The sequence below is a fragment of the Siphateles boraxobius genome, unplaced genomic scaffold, assembly GCF_051911475.1.
Source record: "Siphateles boraxobius isolate OS27281-9 unplaced genomic scaffold, OSU_SipBor_1 8, whole genome shotgun sequence".
NCBI lineage: Eukaryota > Metazoa > Chordata > Actinopteri > Cypriniformes > Leuciscidae > Siphateles > Siphateles boraxobius.
In genome coordinates, this window is record NW_027509208.1 from 5,714,683 (window position 1) to 5,737,510 (window position 22,828).

Genomic DNA, 22,828 nt, shown 5'->3' on the forward strand with positions numbered 1-22,828 from the left:
GGCATGAAAGAGACTGGTTGTACTATTGTTAACTAACAGTTAATGTGTTCTATTCACAATTTGATATTTATGTATGAACAGCTGTTTACAGATAAACACGCCGATCAAGGCAATATCAATATCAATATCAAACCAATGGGCTGTTTTGCATGCAAATCTCTCACTTATGTACACGACAATTACTTCACCTTTGACCATTCCACATTTGTTTCCATTCCTATGCATTCGTTTAATCGTTCCTTGAACAAAATAGTACTTTACTACTTTTGAACAACCTTGACCAATCTATAAAATGAACATGATCAAATATACAGTGGTGTCCAGTATGTAAATCGACTTTCATTCTCTGATTCTGGAAGGCGAACCTGTAATATCCTGTTTCTATGCAGCCATGCAGTGTCTGCAAATCTCACATCCTGTACTGCTCTCTCTACTCTTAGTTTTCTTACCGCAGAACCAAATATTTGCCAATTGTAAACCATGCTGCAATATTAAATGTTCAAGTTTAATGTAGTACCGTAGCATAAATTACACTTATCTTGTTCAGCCTTCTCTCTTTTTCTGTCCTAAATAACAGATCTTGCAGGTTTGCTGCTGAGCATGCTGTGTTCTTGCAAACACATCTCAAGTCTTATGGTAACTTTTATTCACTGCACTCATGAAGGTAACTGTATTAAAATGTAATAATTTGTCTCATTAGCTTATCTGTAATTTTTGTCCCTCCATTGCTTTGAATGAATTTGAGTTTGTGCAGTTTTGGCATTTTTTTTTAAATGTCCTCACAAATATAGTGAACATTGTCAAAACTCTACTCGTGAGGACATTTGCATTGGTCGTTGCTATTTGAAATACTCATACATATGCCAAATTATGCCTTGTTTGATCTAATAATGTAAGCAGGTTTCTTTAAAGGTTAGGTTTAGGGGTGGTGTGTTTTAAATATAATTATGTTAATATGAGAACCACTGTGTCTGTGTCCTTATACTAATATCGCTTTTAAGTTCTGAGTGTGTGTTTGTAAGTGTGTGTGTGTGAGTAAGATGCAACAGACAATTTACCTGTCTGCGACATCCCCAAACACCAAGGCTCCAACCAAAACTCCCAGCATAAACGTTGGCTGTGAAAGCTTGGCCAGCCATTCCTTCTCACACACCAGGTCCCATTCTGTTACGATGCTCTGCTCAACCTCGCTGTGATCATAGACAAAGCCACCACATGACTCCACAGTCTTGTTCCCAAAAAACTCGTATTGAAAATTGATGGCATCAAGCCGCAGAGCTTTGAAACAAGGACTAAGTTCCCACTGGTCTCCTCCAGCTGTCCGTACAACCACTGGGCCATCACCTGGCTTGTAGTGAGTCCAGATATCTGCCAGAGAGGTTGATGAGTGATTTCTATATAGAATGTCTGTGATATTTGGAGTGTCACAAAAAAAATTTGGCGTTTCAACTAGGAAAACCGAAGCCAGGTAATGTATTCCACAGGAGATGGCCTGGAAAATAGCAGCGAAGTAGAGACATGCCTGAAACCTGAAGGGAAAGTAGAAGGATAAATTGGAAGTCGTGCAAGAGTGACAAGACAAGGTGCACACATCATTGATTATCAATTATACATTAAATATTCAATAAATACAAACAGTAATTTTAAGGAAAACACTGCCAACTTGTGCAAATACTGACATACATTAATTGACATGCAGGCAATACAAATCTGTTTACAATGACATTTTACACAATGCAGTCATTGTTAAATTAACAGTAAAAATGCTGCTGTAGTTGACAGATGTAATATCCTGTTTAACATGCAGTTTAACAATATCTCTTCATAAATGTATATACTTATTACCTTGTTCATTATAGGCATTTTTTTTCTTTCTTTTTTTCTTATTTTAAAAAAATATAGCCTACTGACTTTTATAGGCTAAAATATTATATTGTAAGGTAGGCTAACCTAAAGTTTCTCCTGCAGTTTAAAGTAATAATGTATGAATGTAAATAATTTAAAATAAGTATTAACATTATAATTTTAAGCAAACTTTTTACGTAAAACTGTAAACATTATTTACAGAATTGGATATTCGTGTAGCACGTCTTCAACAGCGCACGCGAGCATTTACACGCTTCTATTAAAGGGCAACCAAATGAAAATTCCACATAATTCATACGATACTATGATTTGGTGTCAATATTAACAGATATGTGTCCATTCCCATAAATTACTTATCAATGTACCGTTCGGGAACAAATGGCTACCTTTTAAAGTGTCCAAGTTCGTCGAATAGTCGCTCCACGCCAGTGGTCATTTTCAGCTTGTGCAGCTTGATCCTCAAGTGTGAGAAGTTCTCTTCTAACTCTTGTCCATTTGTACATGTTAGATCCGTATAGTAGGAGGGGCGGTTTCCGTGGGTAACTTTCCACTCCAAGGCAAACAACGATTAAAACCAAAAAGTTTGCATAACATTTGGTAATGTGACACCCCGAAGAGTGAAGAAGAGCCAATAGTGCCCATAACTGCTGAAATTAGATCATATTTGATCAACACAAATTTCTCTTGTTTTTACTTCCATCGTAGACGTATTAGCCTACTATAATAACTCTTGTCAGGTTATGCAGAATTTAAAGTTGACAAGATACCCCTGGAAATATCCTTGTTACGTGAGATGGGTATTAAATAATTTAGGTTTAATGGAAGCCTAACAAATCTGCTTTGAACATGCCCACTCAATTTGTCTGTAACCCATGTCTACTGTCCACTAGCCTAAGTTTGTGCGTGAGTGTGTGCGCGCTCTTTAAATTTTAATTTATTTATTTTATCCTCCAAAGACAAGCGTTACGTTAATCAATTAGACCATTACTCTAGCAAATGTGCTAATTCAATCAAGGAGTAAATCAATCAATCAGTGCATCCTCTGTTAATAATTAATTTATTAGACCGGGGCTAGTTGTCACAAAGAATATATCTCAGTTAGTATGGTTTTGAGTCAAAAGTCTAATTCCACAAATGTGCTTTACCAGTGTTTTTGTACTGTATGTTGGTTTCCAACACACAGTGCATCAAAATCATCTTAGATTGGAATAATTTTTGTAAATGTTGTAAATGTCCAAACTAAAATAACAAAATAAATATTTTTTTCTCAATAGCTATAGGTAAACGATGAACAAGGCTTTAAACTTAGCATAAACATTATAAACACGTTGTCACAAAATGCATGTGAATGGCTTCAGTGACTTTTTTCTAGGGCAATAATGGTAGAGATTAATTTTTCCCTCTGTCAGTCTCTGAATGCCAGGATTCAGATCATTTTCTCTCCTAAATTTAACCCTTTAAACATGTGGTCACAGCAGAGTGTATGGCACTTTGCATAAATATAGCCTACTTTACATAGGCCTACATACATATACAGACATGCTCTCACTAAAATAACCACCTCACTAAAATAGGAATTTCATGCATCTGCATCAAATACATGAAAACTTTCAAAACGTTATTCTTTCTACATCACTTCAACACGCACATGTACAGAAGACACGAATACAGTAACCTTCACTCGAACATTCAACAGCTGGTGTGTTCACACTTCAAGGCATCGATTAAACTGAGGGAGAAAAGGCAAAATAAATAGAAGAAAACTTACGTCAAAACCACATAATATTTAGATGGTTTAATTCCTACAAAAAGGAAAGCTCTCCTGGCAAAGATAAAATTGGATCACTCAAAAATTCATAAAATATTCTGAATCATTTAATAAATTCTAACAGTCACATAAATGTTTTGTATCACAGTGAATTGATTGCTTTGATCATTTTGAATTCGTTGTATTATTCTGTTATGAATAAGTGAAAAGATAGGAGGTTATTTTATTATTTATTTCTCGATGATTTATTGGAAATTTCCAAAGAAAGGGACAATCAGGGGAAATGAAACTAAATGCGATAAAAAAATGTAAAACAAAAAATACACAAAGAAAGAGTTCTAATAGTGTTGATATACAGTCAGCACTATAATGGCATAATGCATTTCATCTCGTCTGAATTTGGAATTTTCCCAGGGAAAGCAAGAACTGATAAGAATGTAAATGCGTACCTTGAAATGCAATGCAAGTTGTTATGGATAAGAGCGTCTGCCAAATTCATACATGTAAATATAATTTTTGTTCACTGTGCCTACAATTCAGTGTCTTCACTACAAGGAGGCAGAGTAATGCTAAAAGCTATGATGGAAATTGGTCTTTTACAAATACACAAGAAATAACTAGATTCAATTTAATGTCACCATCTGCATTATTTGAGGTTAGTTATTTCTTGTGTATTTGTAAAAGACCCATTTCCATCATATCTTTTATCATTACTCTGCCTCCTTGTGGTGAAGACACTGAATTGTTGGCACTGTGAACATTAAGCGTAGGCAGAATAGAGCTATGTGAAAGTAAACTTGCTTTGACAATGCATCCACAAATCTTTCTTCAGGTACTTCTTTATGCACATGTTCTTAGCAAGAGAAGTATTCTGGAATATTGAAGTGACTTCTTGCTCATATACTGAGAGGTAGTATTTTGTAATGCAGATTTTGCTGTATGTTATCACATCTGCTGTTTATAAATATATTACAGTAGGCTATATTAAAACTGCTCCATACTTAACAGTGTACTCTTCACCGTTAATAATAGCATACACTGTATCTTTGTTTTTGAGGAAGAGACATGTGTTTTTGCTCATAATCATACTGTATACATACAGGCAATTTGCTAAACTGTCCAGGGCTGCATTTCTCAATTGTAATGTAAGTCTAAGTAGATCATAGGTCTTTGGCACCAATGGTCTCTACAATCAACTTAGCTCACAATACTTTTGAGAACTGCAGCCCAGGTAATCAGACTATCAACACTGGAAAAACAAAATGAAAAGTTCTATGGTATTGCATAATAAAAGTTCTTTATTTAGCCTCATCATGTCATTAATGTAAGATACAGAACAAGGATGAAACTTTGTCACAATTGACATTTTTGTACTTTATACCTAGGTTGATATTTGAATCATCATTTATACAAATAGAATAATACAACAGCATACTACTGAGGCATGTATGGCATCAGTGATTGCTTTTTAAACATGTTGGTACTGCACTTCAATTAAGTGTCCAAAGGCTTGAATGTCCATTTAAGAATGTTCATGTCAAAAGATGGTAGTGTTTATTTAATTCACTGTGTGTTCAGAATGAAAATTTTACTGGAAAAAAGGGAAAGGAAGCTCAATTTGCTGTATTCCATTATTTGCTTTAAGCATTTCCTCAAATTCAGTAGAAATGTTGGTTAGTAAATTACCTAAAGGGAGCATAATGCTGAAAAGAACAATCCCTTTAAGCTCATCTAAATTCCGCAGCAACGTCTTGTAGAAAGTGTTAAGGGGAGCAGCAACAGCTTCTAAGATGTTGGACTTTATGCTGTCCACAGATTCTTGTGCTTTATCAACAACCTCTTGAATTATCTGTCCTAGTTTCTCAAGAAAAACATCAAGGCTTTCCACTTGCTTCATCACATCTGCCACCATAACTAGGAGACTTTTCAGCGTACTTCTCACATTTTCTTTGAACTCGGCTACAGTGATGACCTTTCCAGTGGGAAACACAATTTCAGCTGTGTTGAAGTTCTCCATGATGGGAGAGAAATATATCTCCAGGTTGTTGGCAAGTTTCTCCAGCATTTCTGCAATTATAGATTTGATTTTCTTGCAGATTTCAGGCAGTGTAGCTTCATCCATTCCAGGCAGTTTGTATTTGGTCTCTCTCAGGAAGTCGATGACAGCATTAATCATGACCTGGATGTTCTTTTGGTACGTAACAACTACATTTCTGAACAGTTTAGATAGCTCACTGAGCTCTGGGCTGGTCCAGAGAGAATGACTGCGGGCATCTGCATAGACTCTTTCAACCTCTCTGAGAATCTTATCAAGTCTTTCAAGAGTAATAATGATGCCATATTTTTCAGCAAATCCTGTAACGCTTGATGAGATTTCTGTTATTCTGTTCATCAAGCCTGTGGACACATCATATGCAGCCTGTAAATTGTAGCTGACCGAAAGTACTTTTTTATCTCCCTTTGGTGCAGCTCTGATGATCAGAATGTCAACATCATCCTGTGGTGCAGACTGCAAAAAAACACAATGATTACAATATAGACAATCATGTAAGTGTAATTATGTAAGTACAACAAAAAAAACCCCCAGAATGCAAACGTTTCTAACTTGAATTAACAGCTCGGTTAAAAATAGTAACAAAAGAAATGCCACTTACTGCATAACGGCTGTAGATCCTCGCATTCATCTGGGATGGAATCATTCCTTGAAGCTGGAAGCCAAGGTGGCCAGTTGTCGGTGTAGAAACCGAGGCACTTATACCATCTCTTCGAGCAGCAAAGCGAAGGTTTACATCAGTGAATGTTGGGCTGGTGATGTCCACATTCAGGGTATGGCTAGGATCACTAAACCAGAAGTAATAATTAGTAATTCAGTTTTACAAAAAAAAAATATTATAAACAAAAGAATACTTGTAAGCGTAAAAAAATATTTTTACTTTAATTCAATAAAAAGTCTGAAGTTTTTTCATTACCCAATGCGAATAACATTGCTGATGTCCATTTTAAATTCAGCATGTGTAAGTACAGCATTAGCTCCTACAACCAGGGCATCGTTCTCCATTATAGTACTCATAGAGCCTGTTTTGTGTGAAAGCAAAAATCTGTTAATCACACCGTCCATTCCTAGTTTATTCTTAGAAAATATTAGTATCATTGAATGATACACATTTATTAATTCTTTTGTCAGTTTTTCTTTGCAGACACTTACTGTCCAGGTCGTACTCCAGCAACACAACTGGTGACGTGGCTGTAGCCTTGAGAACAGTTTTGTAGTCTGGGGCACTACCATCTAGTTTAGCAACAACATCTGTGGTGTACACTGGAGAGGCGATTTTTGATGAGTAATCAATTTTCTGCTTGAGTACACTGAGCTCCACTACCACCATCTCAGAGATGCTAAGGTCACCAAAGGTGCTTGGTTGAGACAAGTCAATTTTCACATCAGCCACCAGTGACTTCAAAAGATCCAGATCAACTGTGGCCTGGCCAGTATGAACTCCCTTTGTGTTAAAACCTCCGATATTTGCTTCGTTCTTGGAAGAAAATTTCAGCATAGCATAAACATGTTCAATAGCTGTCTCCACAGACAGGTTTTCATCCACATCAAATGCCACCTTTAGATCTCCATAATTCACGTTGCCATCACCAACCGTTTTAAGAGCATATCGCAAACTATTGCCATTCATATAGATGGATTCATCATAATTCAGAGCTCCCTTCACTATACCACGGTCTAGGAATGTTCCATCAATGGAACCCTTTATGAGAGTCTCAGCAGAGATAAACGTAGAAGTTCCTTCACCTTTTAAGGTGTTTTCGGCATTTCCCCTACCAACAAACTTAATAATGGGAATGTCAAAGGTGTACTCTATCGTAAAAGTGGAATCCGCTTTTAAATGGGCCTTGTTGTCAGCAGTAAGTTGATGGTTTGCTTTAGCTGTAAGAATAGGTAGATTAACATTTGCAGCTGTGGTCACAGAAAGTACAGCTTCAAAGTTATCTGGGTTCATAGTTACAGTGCTTTCATGGGTTCCTTCAATGTGGGGATTTTCCAGAAGTATAGAAGTGGCTATTTTTAATCCACTTTTAGTGCTCAGGCTGCTGGTACCTACAAGCTTTGCCTTCAGTCCCTCAAACTCAGAGGCAGTAGTGGCTACAAATCGAATTACCGGGTTATCCTTCCCATAGATTCCAGCATTAGCATTAAGGCTGAATATAGATGACTTGAAAGAAACCTCTGATTTTAAATCGCCCAGAGGAGAGACATTAATGAGGCCGAGATCAATAATGGGTGCAGCTTTGCTCTTCTGATAGACAATCTTTGCATCAAGATCAATGACCTGGTCAAAGTTGATCAACAGATGCTTAAGGCCAGTATATTCATATAGGTTGATGTTGCTGATTTCTGGAGTGTCAATAATCATAGTTATGGTTGAAAACTTGATAGGTGGAATACTGAATGGGACAGTTAGGAATTCCAAATTGGCCTCTCCATTTACTACTGTGTAAATGCCAGCCTCTTCTCTGTTGTTGGCAACGGTAAAGTTGTGGATGTATCTGTATTGGTTGAAGCGAGCCAGTGCCACAGTGCTCAACTTTTGCATGTCCTTATTTATGATGACAGTATAATCATTCTGGAGATCAAACTTGGCAGATTGTTCTATGAAGCTGAGCTTAGTATTAGCCTTGTTCTGGAAATCAAGGACCACCTCAAAGGGATGCACTAAGATGTTGAATGCACTGGAAAAGGTACCACTGACCAATCCATCAAACTTTGTGTCATAGTCTGCCTTCATCTCTACCTTCATTTCTCTGAGATTAGCCTTCCCAGAAGCATCCAGCAAGTAAGTGAACTCAGTAGCAGTACCATGTTCAAAACGGGCAGTGAAGTCGATGTAGCTCAGGGCAACAGCTTCAGCATTTATTCTCTGTTTAATTTTTGAAATTCCACTGTTGCCATCTACAGAAATGGTCATCTGAGCTGTTGTTGGAGTAATAATTATAGTTGAGATACTCTTTATGATGATATCATCAGACGTGTCACTCACAGATATTTGACCCTTGACTTCTTCTTCCATGGTCAGAAGGATTTTTAAACCATCCTGCCTAAGTATGAACTCATTAGTGTAAGAATGGCCACTGTTCCATAAGAGCGCAGGAATGCGTACCTTATCAGTATATGTTGTTTTAATATTTGCAGACATTCCATCCTCCAGCGCAAAAGAAGCAATGTTAAGAATGTCAGCAGTAAAGGGGCCAGAAGTTACCTTCACAGTGCTCTTGGCTGTAGCCTGGGCTGAGAAGCCATAGAGTGACACTGATGCTTGATGGTCAACAGCTAGGATACTGTGAGTGATCTTCAGGGTTTCAGCAACAATCACACGACTCATCTTAGGCATGGCAACCCGAGCTGTGGAATCCAAGCTATATTTAAGGATGTCATATTCAGATAATCCATGTGAGGTAATGTGCCCTGTGAGCTGAGGGGTTTCTGCACTTTCAGTAGAGTTTAAGAATTCCATGGTAGTTCTCATGTTGAAAATTGGAATGGTGACTCTAACCTCACCATACAGCTTTCCAAAGCAGGGCATCATGACCTCATTAGGGACTGCAGGGAGTGTGAATTCTGGGATCTTCAGATCTGAGAATTTGTGCTTAGTAATGTATTTAGGAATTTCAGGGAGGGAAATCTCTGGAAAACTTATCTCTGGCAGTGTGATGGCAGAGATGTCTGGCAGGTAGATAATTCTAAGGTCGCCAAAGATGGCATCAGCAGATGGCACTTCATAGTTGGCAATGAATTTCAATAGGTCTAACAGTCCCTGCCTGATATCATCATACTCCATTCTGATTGGTGGTACAGTGTAATATTGCAGAATAGTAAATTCTGGAAGGTCAATCAAAGTAGAAGGGAGGTTGATTTCCAGAAGCTTCTCTAAACGTATTGTTAAGGGGGCTACAACAAGGTCAGTGAGTGGAAAAGTGAAAGATGGGATCTTGAATTCAGTTGTTTTCAGTGTTGTTTTAACTGCATCACAGATTTGCTTTAACTCATTGACAATTTCCTGATCTTCAAGGATGTTTTGGATTTCTTCCACAACAGCACTGCATATGTCTGTTGCAATGGCCACTACATTAGTGTAGATACCAGTCACTTGCTTCAGGGCCTGGAGGATATCTTCTCTGATGTCCATGTCTATAATTCTCTTCCTGAGGCTTTCTGTAAGTGCCTCAATGTCAATGTAGACTGTGCTATCAACAATGTCCTTGAGTTTTTTGACCACATCTGCAACTTTGACTGCTCTCAGCTCCTCAAGACAAGCACTAAGAGATAACAGAGCATAACTCACAAATTCTCTGATTGCCTCAAGCTTTTGGCGAATCTCAAGTGACAAACTCATAGTGTAAAGATCTTTTATTAATTCCTTGATTTTCTGGTTGGCCTCATCCACAAACACATTGTAGTCAAATGATCTAATATAGCCAATGCAATGGTTTAGGCAGTTGTTCAAATGCTCAATGATTTCCTTTACCTCTGTTGTTTTCAAGTAGTTGATGGCCTTATCCAGCAGCTCTATGACAGGGATCAGAATAGATTTCAAAGTACTAGCAAGACCCTCAACAGTTTGTTCTATATTTAACTTCTTGATTAGCTCAACAACCCTTTTCAGAATTTCTTCAATCTTCTTGTCAACCCCAGATTTCACCAAAAATTCTCTCATGTTGCTATAGATGGCATTCAACCTGCTTCCTAGTACAGTAAGCAATTGTTTTGCTTTTTCAACAGTCTTGCTGATTTCCTCTGTAGGGATTTGAGCCACCAAATTGTTTGCATAGTCTCGGAAGCTGGCAGAGGTAACAAAGTTTTTCACATCCTCAATGAACTTTCCTTGGTCAAAGTCAGCCAACTGTTTCAGTTCACCCACAATCTCCTCCAGTTTGGATTTAATAGCATACTGTTCCTCAAGATTTTGCAAGATGGCAATGCTACTGCCCTTCAGTCTCAATACATCAATTTGCTCAATTAAAGTTTCAATAGCCTCAATGACAGCAAAAACTATGGTTTTTACATCATATTTCTCATTGAATGCATTCAGTACTTCTGTTAGTCTCTGTATTGCAGTGTCAGATAGTGTGCCACTTGCAATAATTTCCCTCACATATTTTTCTATCTCCTCTACACAAGTGTCCAGTTCAGTGACTAGCTTCATCACAACAGGGTTTAGATTAATCAGAGAGGCCTCCAGGTCATCCAGAGTAACTCCATACTTGTCATAAAGAGCAATCAGGTCCTCGCTGATCTTAACAATTCTCCTCTCCAGATTTAGCTCCTTCACAAAATCACTAATGTACTTGGCCAAGTTCTCAATCTCTGCAATAATATCTTCTCTGTTGATATAATACTGCATGGCTTCAGCGGTCCTCAAAATTGTAATTTTCATGTGTTGCAAGTACACAGGAAAATGCTCAATTAATGGCAGGCTGAAGACACGACTGTTAGTGTTTTTATCATATTTTAGGAAGGCTGAGAAAAAGTGGTCTTGGTTGTCGGAGTCAACTCTGTTGAAGAGGTTTGTCATGATTGATCCAGATAATTCTAATCCAAGTTTTTCAGGGGTATTGTAAGCACTCACATCTTGGCTGAAGATATGGTTGTTAACCTTAGATTTTACTCTCACTATTGCCCTCTGCTCAGATGGGGTCAGGACAGTGTCAATCTTATTATCAAGGTTGGTTTCAATTGATAGACCATTGTCCAGATTGTGAGTTGTTGAGACTCTGCATTCGTGCGAGTGTGCGAAAGCAAGTGGTTCTACCTTCATAAGAAATTTAGTGTAAGCTTGTGCGCTCTGTTTTCCATACAGATACAAATCACCGTCTGTATTGGCCATGGCATCAACATTGAATCTAAAAGGAACAGCAGTAGCGTGGAAGTTACCGTCAAAGCGTAGGTACTGAGAGTTGAAATGGGCATCACTGCCGAATGTGACTGAAAGTCCAGCAACCTCGATTTCTGTGTTATGTCTCATGTGAGATCCCATGAGTTTTCCAGTAGTACCACATTTGGCAGTGGCAACCAGATCTTCATATCTGATCTCATACGTGTGCTTCAGCTCATCTGCCCCAGAGGCAAGCTTCGAACTGCCAATCAGTTCAGCTGTGTATGGAAGTGCCTTAAACTGAGCCTCATTAATCAGGATGATGTCCAGAACATTCAATTGATTATTGATTTTCACTGAAGTACTGAATGGCTCAATCTGAAGGGAGAAGTCATGCTTATATGTTCCATCATTGCTAATAGCGTTAGAGGTGAAAGCTAATGAGGACAGGGAAGCAGACAGAGAATTTGTATTTTCAATTGTTAGTTCAACAAATTTAACCTTCGTCTCAACCGACAAGGAAAGCTTTGAACTGTCGAGGGCTCCATTAAAGTTGTTCTCAATTGACAAAGGCATGCGAGGGCATTTTAGTAAGGTTGTGCCACTCGTGGTCAGGCCATCCCTGGTCAAGGATAGGCTGCAATTATGGGAAGCTGTGTGTTGAACCAGATATGCGGAGGCATCACCTTTTACATCTAGCCCATTGCCATCTAGTGCTGCCAGAAACTGGGAACGGAAGATATTTCCAGCAGAAGCAGTGTCAGCACTAGAGTCAATCTTAATGTTAACCAAATCAAGACTAGCACTAGCCTCAGCTACATTTTGAATGTTCAGACCGAGAGCCTTTGCCCTTGTATCTGACTTGAGAGCAAGCTGAGACCCTTTATAGGTAACTTCAGCGTCATGCATCAGTACGCCCTCAAATGCAGTTGTTTTTGATATAACAGAGAGCTCTCCATTGGCAAACGCTGCTTTAATCGTGTTCTCTGCTTGGAAATGGTCTGAGCCTACTTTCAGAAAGGAATCAATTTTCGCCTCTGGCTTGAATGGGAGTAGGATAAGTGACTGCCTGAGAGCAACTTCACCATTCAGAGGACCAGCCTTGAAAGAGCCCATCAGGTTTCCATCTCCGGAGATCTCATCCACATCAAATCCAACCTGGCCTGTGTGTTCCAGGGAAATCTTCAAACCCAAGGGACTGTTTGCCTCAATCTTGCTGCTTGATTTCATCTTGATCTTTTCAGCAATTGTCATTTCCTCAAAATAAGTAACACTGGCGTCAATGAGCTTGTGATCAAGAGATGATTTCATCTCAACCCTCAAAGATTCTCCGGGTGTGCCTGCTGCTAAAGCTGATCCTAAACATAAGCAGAATAGCATTCAAGTAATCAGTATTTCATTACAGATTAAAGAACATGTAAAGTAAAAATATAGCAGCAAATAAAGATTACAAGTACCTTCTACTTTAAAGGAGAGGAGATCCATTGGGCTTGTTCCAATGACTTCAATCTTGGCAGAATAGCTTGGTTTTTCATCAAGTGCCCTGCCAGCTGAAGCTGTTGTCTCCATGTTGTAGAAGTTGCTGCTCAGCTTGCTGGACACCTCTGCAATTCCCATGAGAGGCAGTGACACAGACAGACTCTCAGGAATAAAGATGTCTGGAAGAGAAATCCTCATAGGAGCAACCTCCAGGCCAATCTCTCGTAATACCAGGTTTGGTGTGGTCAGGGAAGCAGGGAAGTTGAAATCTCCAAGAGATTTTCCACCAAGAGGAATGGGAATAGAGATAGTGTAATATTTCTGGCCAAACTTGTATTTAGCAGCCCCCTCACTGTTATAAAAAGAAAAGAAAAAGATATGAATGTACTTAACATTAGTATGGGTATACTTAATTCTTGTTTCTGCATTTTAAAATTAATTGTTATATTTTTAATTCACTCACGCATTCAGGAAAAGCATCTTAGGGAAAGTGAATTCTGGCAGGGCAGGAATCCTAAAGTCCTGAATATATGGGATGTCAGCAGCAAATTTTTCCAGGTAGGCATTTGAGGCCTAAATGATTATGGATATAGTGTTATATTCTAATATAATTTCTATATATTCAATATTTTATGGTTTGCTTTTCCTTATTTGTATGAATGTATAGGTTTGGGGAACTAAGGATTTCATTTGAATATACCTCAACTGATTGGATCAAGACATCACGGATCTTCATACCAGATGTGCCAGTCTGCTGATCAAGAAGATCATTGACTGTGGCTTTGATGGCATCAATTGGAATAATGTTGTGAATCTCCGTGCTGACATCAGAAGTGACCTCAGCCTCAATCTTCTCCACATCTAAAAAGAACATGAAAATTTGTTAATTTAGAAGAGGACTTTTTTAGAGGACAGTTTATTTACTGAAATTAAAGTATAAGTTTTAATGTTTGCCTGACAGAGGCAAAGTTTAAGAGAGTCTAAATAGTTTTATAGGCAGTCACATAAAAGTTACGCATTGAATTTGAAATTAGACGTCATCTTCCTTTGGAACCAACTCAATTCAAACTCTGAATTCATGAATGAAAACGAGACATTTCTAGAATTCAGAATTTGCTTTTATCTGAAATTATAGAGTATCTGGAAATCTTGTCATACTTTCAGTTAAAAATTTACCGTATTTCAGGATGACTTTCTGAATAGAAGTCGTCATCTCAGGGAGCCTAAGATCACTCTCAAGCTCTACTGTAAGGACCTCAGAATTTTGAAGTTTTGCAGTTACTTTAGCATCAGTCTGAAAATGAGGAACGAGCAGCTGAACCTGCAGCATGGCATCCTTCATTGACTCTGTCCTAAAGATTGAAGAGAATTTTAAACCCTGAAGTTTATTTGTACAATGTATAATTATCGAAAATACATGCTGTTATTGTTAGAATATATTTAATTTAGACATGTACATACTTAGCAAGGCCAACAAGAGATGCCTCAGGTATGTTCTTGTTAATGAAGTCAATCTGGATGGAATGTGTGGCCCTGCTTTGTGTTTCGCGGTCAACGGCATGAACCCGAATTCCAGCTTCCAGGTCGTAGTCAGGAACTAAGAGATCAGCTGAGACGCTGTATTTCTGTCTGTCGAACATCAGTTTGGCTGAGCCCTCAAAAGATATTCCTATTATATGGAAAAACAACAACATTTCAGTTGACTTCAAATGTCTAGACATTTTATTTATTTTGTTAAACAATGCTTTACCTTCTGCCTTCAGACCAAAAGTCACTTTGTCAACCTTGTTTTCATATACATAGTCGACAGTTGCTTTGTATGCAGAAACCTCGCCAGTTGGGTGGATCTCAATGGCAAATCTAAATACAGGTCAGTATTCACCTTTTAGCATTCAAAAATAAGCAAGAAAACAAACAAACAAGTATTTCCCTTACTTGCTGTCACCAGTCAAGGGGAAATAGGGAGTGGCATCACTGGAAAAGGCATTAGAATACTGCAGGGCACTGCAGTACTTAAAACCAGGGAAGAAAGGAGTGCATTTCTTTGCTTTCACTTGTTCCATCATGGGTGGAATGGTCTTGGTTTCAGAACCAGTCACTGAGAACAAAGAGTTGCTGTGCAGAGAAAATAAAATTCAGAATTACTATAACTTTAGAGCAATATGACACTTTGCTGTGTTAACAAAAAGTATTACGTCACACTGATGAGTGTAGTTGGAGCTTGGGGTGTGGGAATGGTCAGCTTGAACTGCTTGTTGGTTACAGCAACCTTTACACTCAGACCGCTCTCATGGTAGATGTTGGTATGCATCTCCAGACCAGACTCGACATACTCAGGTAAGAGAGCCCCAACTTCAGTCACAAACTCAACTCCGGCAGATGGCATGAAAGCCATCTCGCTCTGTGTGAATAAACAAAGAACTGGGTTAATTAGGTATAGCTTGTATAACTTTAGTATGAAAGAAAAAAGTTAGACCCATACCATGTCACGGGCCATTTTCAGGCCTCCCTTCACTCCTGGAGTAAAAGTACCAGACAGGGCAATTCTTAATGGAACTCCGGTACCAGTAGGTAGATAAAACTCATTGTCCATGAAGACGTAGTGAAGGAAAAGGTTGTTGTTTACACTTGAGAAAAGGGTCCTTATGAACTGTAAAACAAATCATTAATTTGTTTATATATATATATATATATATATATATATATATATATATATATATATATATATATAAAACCATGAAAGTACACTCAGACTTTCGACCATGATCTTCATTATTGTGGTGTTTTAGAGCATGGCAGAATTGCTAAGCACTAATATTTGTTTTAAAGCAGAGCACTTACATCAGTAGGGAACATATTTAAGAGTCTATCAGTCAGAAAAGTAGCAGAGTAGGCCATGTTTTCCATATCCTTGGTTTTGAGATAACCCAGTTCAGCACCCAGAAGCCTCAGGTAGATCATAGCCTCTGGATTATCCTGAACCTTCAGTTTCTGGATGAGCTTGTTCACATTATTGCTTATTTCCTTGATGATGTTCTCGGGGACCTAGAGTGAGAAGGGTACATGAGTAATACACCAAACCAAAGTGAATGACATCAATGTTGCAAAATGTGGAAATTCATTAATCGTTTTGAAAGACCTTTTGTGTCTTTATGTTATTCCATAGGCTTGGGAACATGCGCTGCATAATGTCATTGCCATTGAACACGCTGTCAGCTGCATAGTTAATGGTCTTCAGCATGGTGTCACGGAAGAATCCATCAATACCAATCAGGGCATCAACAGTGGGTTCCAGTCCCTTACCATTCAATCCAATCTGTAAGTAAGAACAAAAAATAATTTAGTTATTTTAATTTATTAATTTAGATTATCTAAAATAATCAAGTAAAACGAAGGGGGAAATTTAAGAATGCAGAATAATCCTGTACCTCAAACATGTCTATGTCATTTCCAAAAGCATTCATGGTCATCTCCAGGATGACTTCATTGGGCAGAAATTCTTCAGACTCGAAGATCACATTTCCCTCTAGAGATCCAATCTTGTAATTGCGAGAGTATTTCGCTGGATCTGTGACAGATCTGATCTCATTTCCTTGAAGGGCATTTAGAATCTTTTCTCTGAGTCTGTGAAGTAAAAAAAAAATGTAAATACAGTTTTTATACTCAATGTTAAAATGCATAAAGAGCTCTACTAACTCCTTCGTCTCTGGTGCTGTGGAGCTAAGGATGTTGCTGATATGAGAGGTAACAAAGCTCATAGCCTGACAGTTTTCATTCTTAGGCAGAGCAGCAACCAGCTGAGCCAGTTCAGAGGGCTGAGGGTCCTTCATCACAATGAGATAAGCAGCAATACGCTTCGGTATCGGAGCAGTGGCATCAAAAATGACCTTCATTAGCACCTCTCTGCCCTGTTAATGTTAGTCAAACATACATTTTTTATAATTATTTTATATTTACTTATTACATGTATTACTATATTTAGTATTTTTAATTGTTTCAATTAGTTCATATATCTGGTTTACCTCGTCAGGGACAGAAGTGAGTCTAAAAGCTTGAATAGCAGCTTGCTGGACCTCAGGGGATGCAGCAGGTTGGTTTACGCATTGGATAAACGCTGATTTCAGAGCAGGGCTTGCGGCTCCGACAGCAACCGCCATGTTTCCAATGATCTACAAGATTTCAAGTACAGATTTCTATATTCACATATCAGCTGTTATTTTTAATTTGGTGAAGCATGCTTAATGGAATAGGTTGAACATACCCTCAGGGACAAGTACACATGTTCCTGGTTCCCTGTGCAGTCACCAATCTGTTCAAGGGCATAATCAGCGACTGCCTGGATCTCTGGGGTGACACTTCCTTCAACTTTATAGAGCCTTGGATAAGACAGATGAATGAAAGTTTAAATTCACTCATAGATCACACAACATAATTATTGTTGAGTTGTCCTTGTTTTCTCACCTCCTGACAGCATTGCTGAGGCCATAGTAAATGGGTTTACTAGCCTTGAACTTGGCCATCTCTAGCATTTCCTTGACAAGGTCTCCAGATGGGTTGGGCACCATTCCCATGGCATACACTGCAGCATCAATTTCTACTGAGGAACTGTCAAAGGTCCTGAGAACCCGCAAGATGGTGCTGGTGCATTCTGGTGTGCCACACTGGAACAACGCCTGGTACACCAAGGGGCGAGAAATCTCCAGGGCCTCAGGTAGACCAGCGCTCAGGCTTTCAGCATTCATTTTGCGCACTGTAGCGATAAGCTTGTGAGCCAGGTGGGCTCTGTTATGTCCATTGTTGGTCTCAGGAAGGCCAGCCAGTTCCCTTAGAACAGACAGCATGGCTTCTTTATCCTGAATCGGATGGACTGTGCCAATGCTGCCGTCGAGGTGCAGGGTCTTCATGTTGGCTACATCTATAGATGGGTAAACCAAGAGAACAGGATTACTTCTGCTTACTCTAAATGCATGCTAATTTAAGTGTCCAAGACACTTAAATGCTTACCATGCTCAAAGATTCTGTCGTTGTGCACAGACACTCCCACCAGAGTCAAGACTTGCTTTCCCATATTAGTAACTCCATACTGTCCTCTGTTGATAATTATAATGAATTAGCAGAGCAATAAAACAAATGATCAGTCAAAATTTAAAAACACGTGTAGTTGTTAATGAACTCACTTGTAAGAAAAAGGCACAAGCATGTGGTTTTCAGTGCAGGAAGCAGATGTCATATGCTTCTGTGCATTATCAAACTTGTAGTTGCAGGTCTGACTGCTCCTGATGAGCTGAGCAAGTGGGTAGTGCTGTGTGATGAAAAAGAAAGCAAATTAACACATTATTGAAACCATCAGATAACCAGCACACAGTAATTTTGTCTTATTCAAAGACTGGATGACTTACCATGCCTGTGATAAGGGCCAGGGGACTGGTGTGGTCCTTGACAGGCCTGAAATGGTCACATTTAGACAAGTCTCTGTTGAGGGTGACATCAGTGGCAATGTCCTCTCTGGCATTCACGGAGTAGCCTGTCTTGCACACACCGTAGATGGTGGGCTAATTTTGGGGAAAAGTTGTAACGGATTAGTAAATGTATATCAATCTTTTACACGTAAACGTAAACTTTTTTGATGTTTCAGAGTTAATGACAGACCATTCTCCTGTTTCTGTCCTCCTCCAGCACAGGCACTGCAAGGGCAGAGATTAGACCCCTCTTGATGTTTAAAATGTTGACTGGTTCATCATCCTCTGGAAACAACTTGATGTCATCGTCTCCCTCAACGGTGAACTTCAGTAGGTTCCTGAGAATTGAGAGGTCAGTGTTTATTTAACACGATCGGTTTCTTCTTATCTGCTCGGTGTAGAGTGCCTTGATAAACATACTTCTCCATGGCAGCCTTGAAAGCATCTGCACCAGCAGATGGCCCAAAGATAGGATTTCCTTCAGCATCAACATCGATCGCCTCACTCAATGTGCACTCTGTGGTGCGCACGATGTAGCTACATGTGCGAGGGACCTCAATCTCAACCTGTTTAAAAGAGAATATGTATGAAATTTTAAGTTTTATACAAAATAAAAATAAGAACAAAAATATATAAATATTGACAGGGTCAACATTTATACCTTGCATCTGGCCTTGGGACCATTGATTGCTCCATTCAGGGCATTTAGAGACTCTGTTTCGTAGGTGTATTCATACTTGTGAAAGCTCTTGTACCTTTTGGCCACTAGGGGAGCACAAGTCACATCTTAAACATCAAGGACAGTACAACATGACTCACAACAGTAGATTGCTTTCCTTAAATGAAGTGATAAATTATAAAGAAAATGAACAGATTCTACTGTTACAGTAACTCAAAACTTAAAGATGATGGTTTTCTTATTTGTTTTATTCCTGATAAAGAACACTAGATAATATATACTGTATATAATAGACATTTATATTTTATTAAAATGTTAATAGTTTAGCACTTACAAAGGCATGGAAATTCCTCGTCTTGAGCATCTAAAGTGAAAAACAACTATTATTATACAAACAAAAAATGTCCATTACCATATAATTTTATTCAATTTTATTCATTAAAGGGATAGTAGACAAAAAAATCACCCTCACCCTCAAGTATTTCCAAACACACACAAAAGATATTTTGAAGAATGTCAGTAACCAAACAGATTACCCATATTCGTCTAAATATCCTCTTTTGTCTTCCCTTATGGGTAAGTAAATTATGACAATATGTTCAGTTTTGGGTGAACTATCCTTTTAACAACAATAGATAAATATATTCAAAAACACCAAACATAACTAACAAATAAATACAAGACAGCAACAGAAACGCTATTTTGTTTTATAGTTATAATCTATAAATTTTTATAAATCTATAAATACTGACATACAAAAATATTTTATACTATTTTACGTTGTAAAATGATTGAGTATGATTAGAACTGAAACATAAAACATACTTGTATATAATAAAATATTTATTTTATTTAACCTTTATTTAACCAGGAGAGACGTTTAAAAATGAATTCTTATTTACAACAACCGCCAGGAAAATATATTATTAAAAAGTATATTATTAAAACAAATTCCACCAGTCACAAATCCTCAGTAGTACTTACTTGCCACAGCTATTGCACACAGAAGCAGCAAAAGCCAGAGCTTATTGTCCCCCATGATGGGTTCAGTTAAGCTCTTTCCTTCAGACCGTTGTGAATTCAGGTGGAATCTGCGGTATTTCTGCTGTCTAAGACCTTATATATTAACGCAGGTCCTGCAGGAATGGGAGGAGAGATGGCAGTTTTGAAAAAAGTGAAGTTCCCACTCCAAAGTTCACATCTTGTGTCTCTGTGGCAGGACAAAGGCAACTGTTTCATGTAATGTCAACGGTCTTTGAAATAGAGAGAAAATGCTTTTTTTCCAAGGAACACTTGCGTTGGTTGATTGATTGATTCATTTTCCTCTCTTCCGTGTAACCTCTTATTGATATACAGAGAAAATGTATTTATTTAATTAATCTACCATTTTTTCCACAATTTGATGTATTTACTAAAGAAGTCATTACATGACTGAAGGTTAAATTTGTACAAAAAAGTCCTGTAGTCTAAAAAACATTAATTCTAATCTACCTTTTGAATATGTAGCATCTCAACAACTTCCGTACGGCTACTCTTGCAATAACGTGATGGCAGAAGCCTGTCCTTCTTGCGTTCTTTACTGATGATCGATAAAAGCAGACTAGGTCATATATTACTAATCTTAGACCCACATTTTGACATCATTTGCCGAGGGTATTGCCAATCAGACAACGACTAAACTGATATAGACACTGAAATAAATGATTAAACCTTCTGCCCTTTTGACCTGTTTACTTTATTCACTAACCTCTTATTTTCTGTTGTGGGTACTAATCACAATTCCTTTTGGATACACAAAACGTTATTTATCCAAGGCCTTCAGTTGTTAATTGATGGAAAGCAGAATATACTAGAACTTGTCCCTAAACATTCTTATAATCATCTTGAGGAAGATATTAAGAACATTTATAAGGTTTTCCCTGTGATGTTATTTTATTGATTGCTGAAAGGTGTGTGGTCTCAAAATTCATTCAAAATTTGCGTTTTTGGATAAATGCATTGTGTTCACTTATGCTTGTAAATAGCTTGTAAGACAAGAATGTCCCTTTTCTAAAGAGAAATGCTTTCCTCATTCTTGGTGCTGGGTAGTAGCCGATTACATGTAATCAGATTTCAAAAATTAAGTAGGCCTTCTTGTAATTATGTTATATTATAAATACTCAGATAAGTAATCAGACTGCAGTTGATTTTATATTGATTACATGATTACACGTTATTCTTACAATGACAGTTAATTATTAATAATTCATTGATTCTCCTTATTACTACTTTTTTATCCTTTAAAACCTTTCTAAAAAAAAGGCTATACTGCTTATATACGTTCAGAAGGTCTTCTAGGTTTGTGGAATTGCACAAACAGACCAGGCACTATAGTCATGTGCCTATGAAAACTGAGACCCACACAGCATTTGATCACTGGACTTAAAGTGTTTTCTCAAAACTGCAACATTGCAATCCTGCAACCGTTCAATCAATTCACTGCATTTCATATGCAATGCATGGATCGCCCAACTTTTTTCTGAACCTCTTTGTCCAAATATATTTACTCGAAGTAACCCCTGAGATTGATAGTAATACTACTACTACTACTAATAATAATAATAAATAATAATCCTTAGGAAAACAATAGGGCCTTCGCCTTTTCAGAAGTTTAAGTTTCTCTGATGTTGGTTAATCGTCACATGCAAGTAGGCAGAGCCTTAAATTAACACTCGCCAAGTGCCAAATGCAAGTGAAGATCGGCATCGGCGAGTATATGATGTCAATTCTCAGTTGGCCCGTAACATTTTTATGAATTCTAACAATGCAATGTTGTGAGAACATCGTTACAAAAGTTTAAGTCTTTGGCAATTGAAATATTCAAGCACAAGAAGACGCAGTTTGTCAGTTTGTTATTCTCTATGTGGAAAATTTAGTGTCTACAAACATGCACACACCCAGAAAGCTGTGTCTCAGACAGCACACAAATACTGAATTGAGCTCTGTTGCACATCTTCTTGCACTTTTAATTTGCAAAAATTATGTAAAAAAATGTCTGTCTCGGCGAGTATACTAGTGAACACAGTCGATTATGGCTTGAGTGAATGTAAACAGTTGAGAAAGACAACGCATGTGTACAGTATCAGTATACTGGATCTGTGCATTAAGTCTTAAAGTGACAGCAGTCTAATATTCCTACTTTTAATGTTAATCAAAGGACAAAGATAAAAACTCACTCACTGCTCTTGACAAAATAACTTTTGTAACTTTAATAAGAATAAATCTGTTTTATATATAGTGAAGACTATCCAGTGTAATTTTACATTTGGTTAGATTATTAAATCTCTATACATGGAAACTATTATCTTTAATAAGGTTTTAAATGTATATTATTTAGGCTAGTAATTTTAGCTGTGGTATCGAAATTGGAATAGAGATTTGTTTCACTGGTATCTAAAATGTTGGTGTGATAATTGCCTGTCATAACTGTTTCATGGGCAGTAAAAAATATTTATGGTCGGTAAAGTTTCTTAAGTAACCGGCCATGTGCAGGTGTGGCAAAAAGTTATTTTAAGGCTCTGATAAATATATATATTTCAGTCTTTTTAGTAAGTGTTTTTTTTGTAATTGTTTTTAATTAAAAAAAGATATATTTTAATTTAAAATGTTTATTATTTAATTAGCCTACTTCCTTCATGAACCCCAAGTCTGGGAAACCCTG

General features: G+C 37.8%; 2 protein-coding genes across 3 annotated transcripts in view; both read right to left on the reverse strand.

Moving 5' to 3' along the window:
* The window catches only part of slc22a16 (solute carrier family 22 member 16), a 28,005-nt gene extending 25,272 nt beyond the window's left edge, over positions 1 to 2,733 (reverse strand). The window contains exons 1-2 of one of the 2 annotated variants that reach the window (XM_077220086.1): positions 2,253 to 2,733; positions 1,059 to 1,529 (exon numbers count right to left, since the gene is read on the reverse strand). In XM_077220086.1, the coding sequence (XP_077076201.1) occupies positions 1,059 to 1,529; positions 2,253 to 2,302 (521 nt within the window). In that variant the 5' untranslated portion in view covers positions 2,303 to 2,733. The remainder of the gene's footprint in view (positions 1 to 1,058; positions 1,530 to 2,252) is intronic. The other variant, XM_077220087.1, reaches the window with a different exon arrangement.
* Positions 2,734 to 5,089: 2,356 nt separating this feature from the next.
* On the reverse strand, positions 5,090 to 20,233 carry apobb.1 (apolipoprotein Bb, tandem duplicate 1). Its single transcript, XM_077220067.1, has 28 exons — positions 20,113 to 20,233; positions 19,463 to 19,492; positions 19,111 to 19,214; positions 18,870 to 19,015; positions 18,640 to 18,787; positions 18,390 to 18,542; positions 18,168 to 18,292; positions 17,995 to 18,080; positions 17,452 to 17,905; positions 17,252 to 17,366; positions 17,013 to 17,159; positions 16,687 to 16,898; positions 16,419 to 16,614; positions 16,130 to 16,306; positions 15,832 to 16,035; positions 15,473 to 15,640; positions 15,186 to 15,391; positions 14,926 to 15,105; positions 14,741 to 14,850; positions 14,452 to 14,659; positions 14,167 to 14,342; positions 13,691 to 13,851; positions 13,454 to 13,563; positions 12,969 to 13,342; positions 6,840 to 12,869; positions 6,604 to 6,709; positions 6,289 to 6,475; positions 5,090 to 6,143 (listed from the first exon to the last, which is right to left on the reverse strand). Exons 1-28 carry the CDS (start codon positions 20,165 to 20,167, stop codon positions 5,223 to 5,225), a joined length of 11,289 nt encoding a protein of 3,762 aa, XP_077076182.1. The 5' UTR covers positions 20,168 to 20,233; the 3' UTR covers positions 5,090 to 5,222.
* Positions 20,234 to 22,828: the final 2,595 nt, after the last annotated feature.

Coding starts and splice junctions, on each gene's coding strand:
- apobb.1 (XM_077220067.1), bottom strand. CDS start 20,167: ATGGGGGACAATAAGCTCTGGCTTTTGCTGCTTCTGTGTGCAATAGCT. Junction 19,016..19,110: donor GTCCCAAGGCCAGATGCAAG/GTATAAATGTTG, acceptor TCTTTTAAACAG/GTTGAGATTGAGGTCCCTCG. Junction 12,870..12,968: donor CCTCTCCTTTAAAGTAGAAG/GTACTTGTAATC, acceptor GCTTATGTTTAG/GATCAGCTTTAGCAGCAGGC.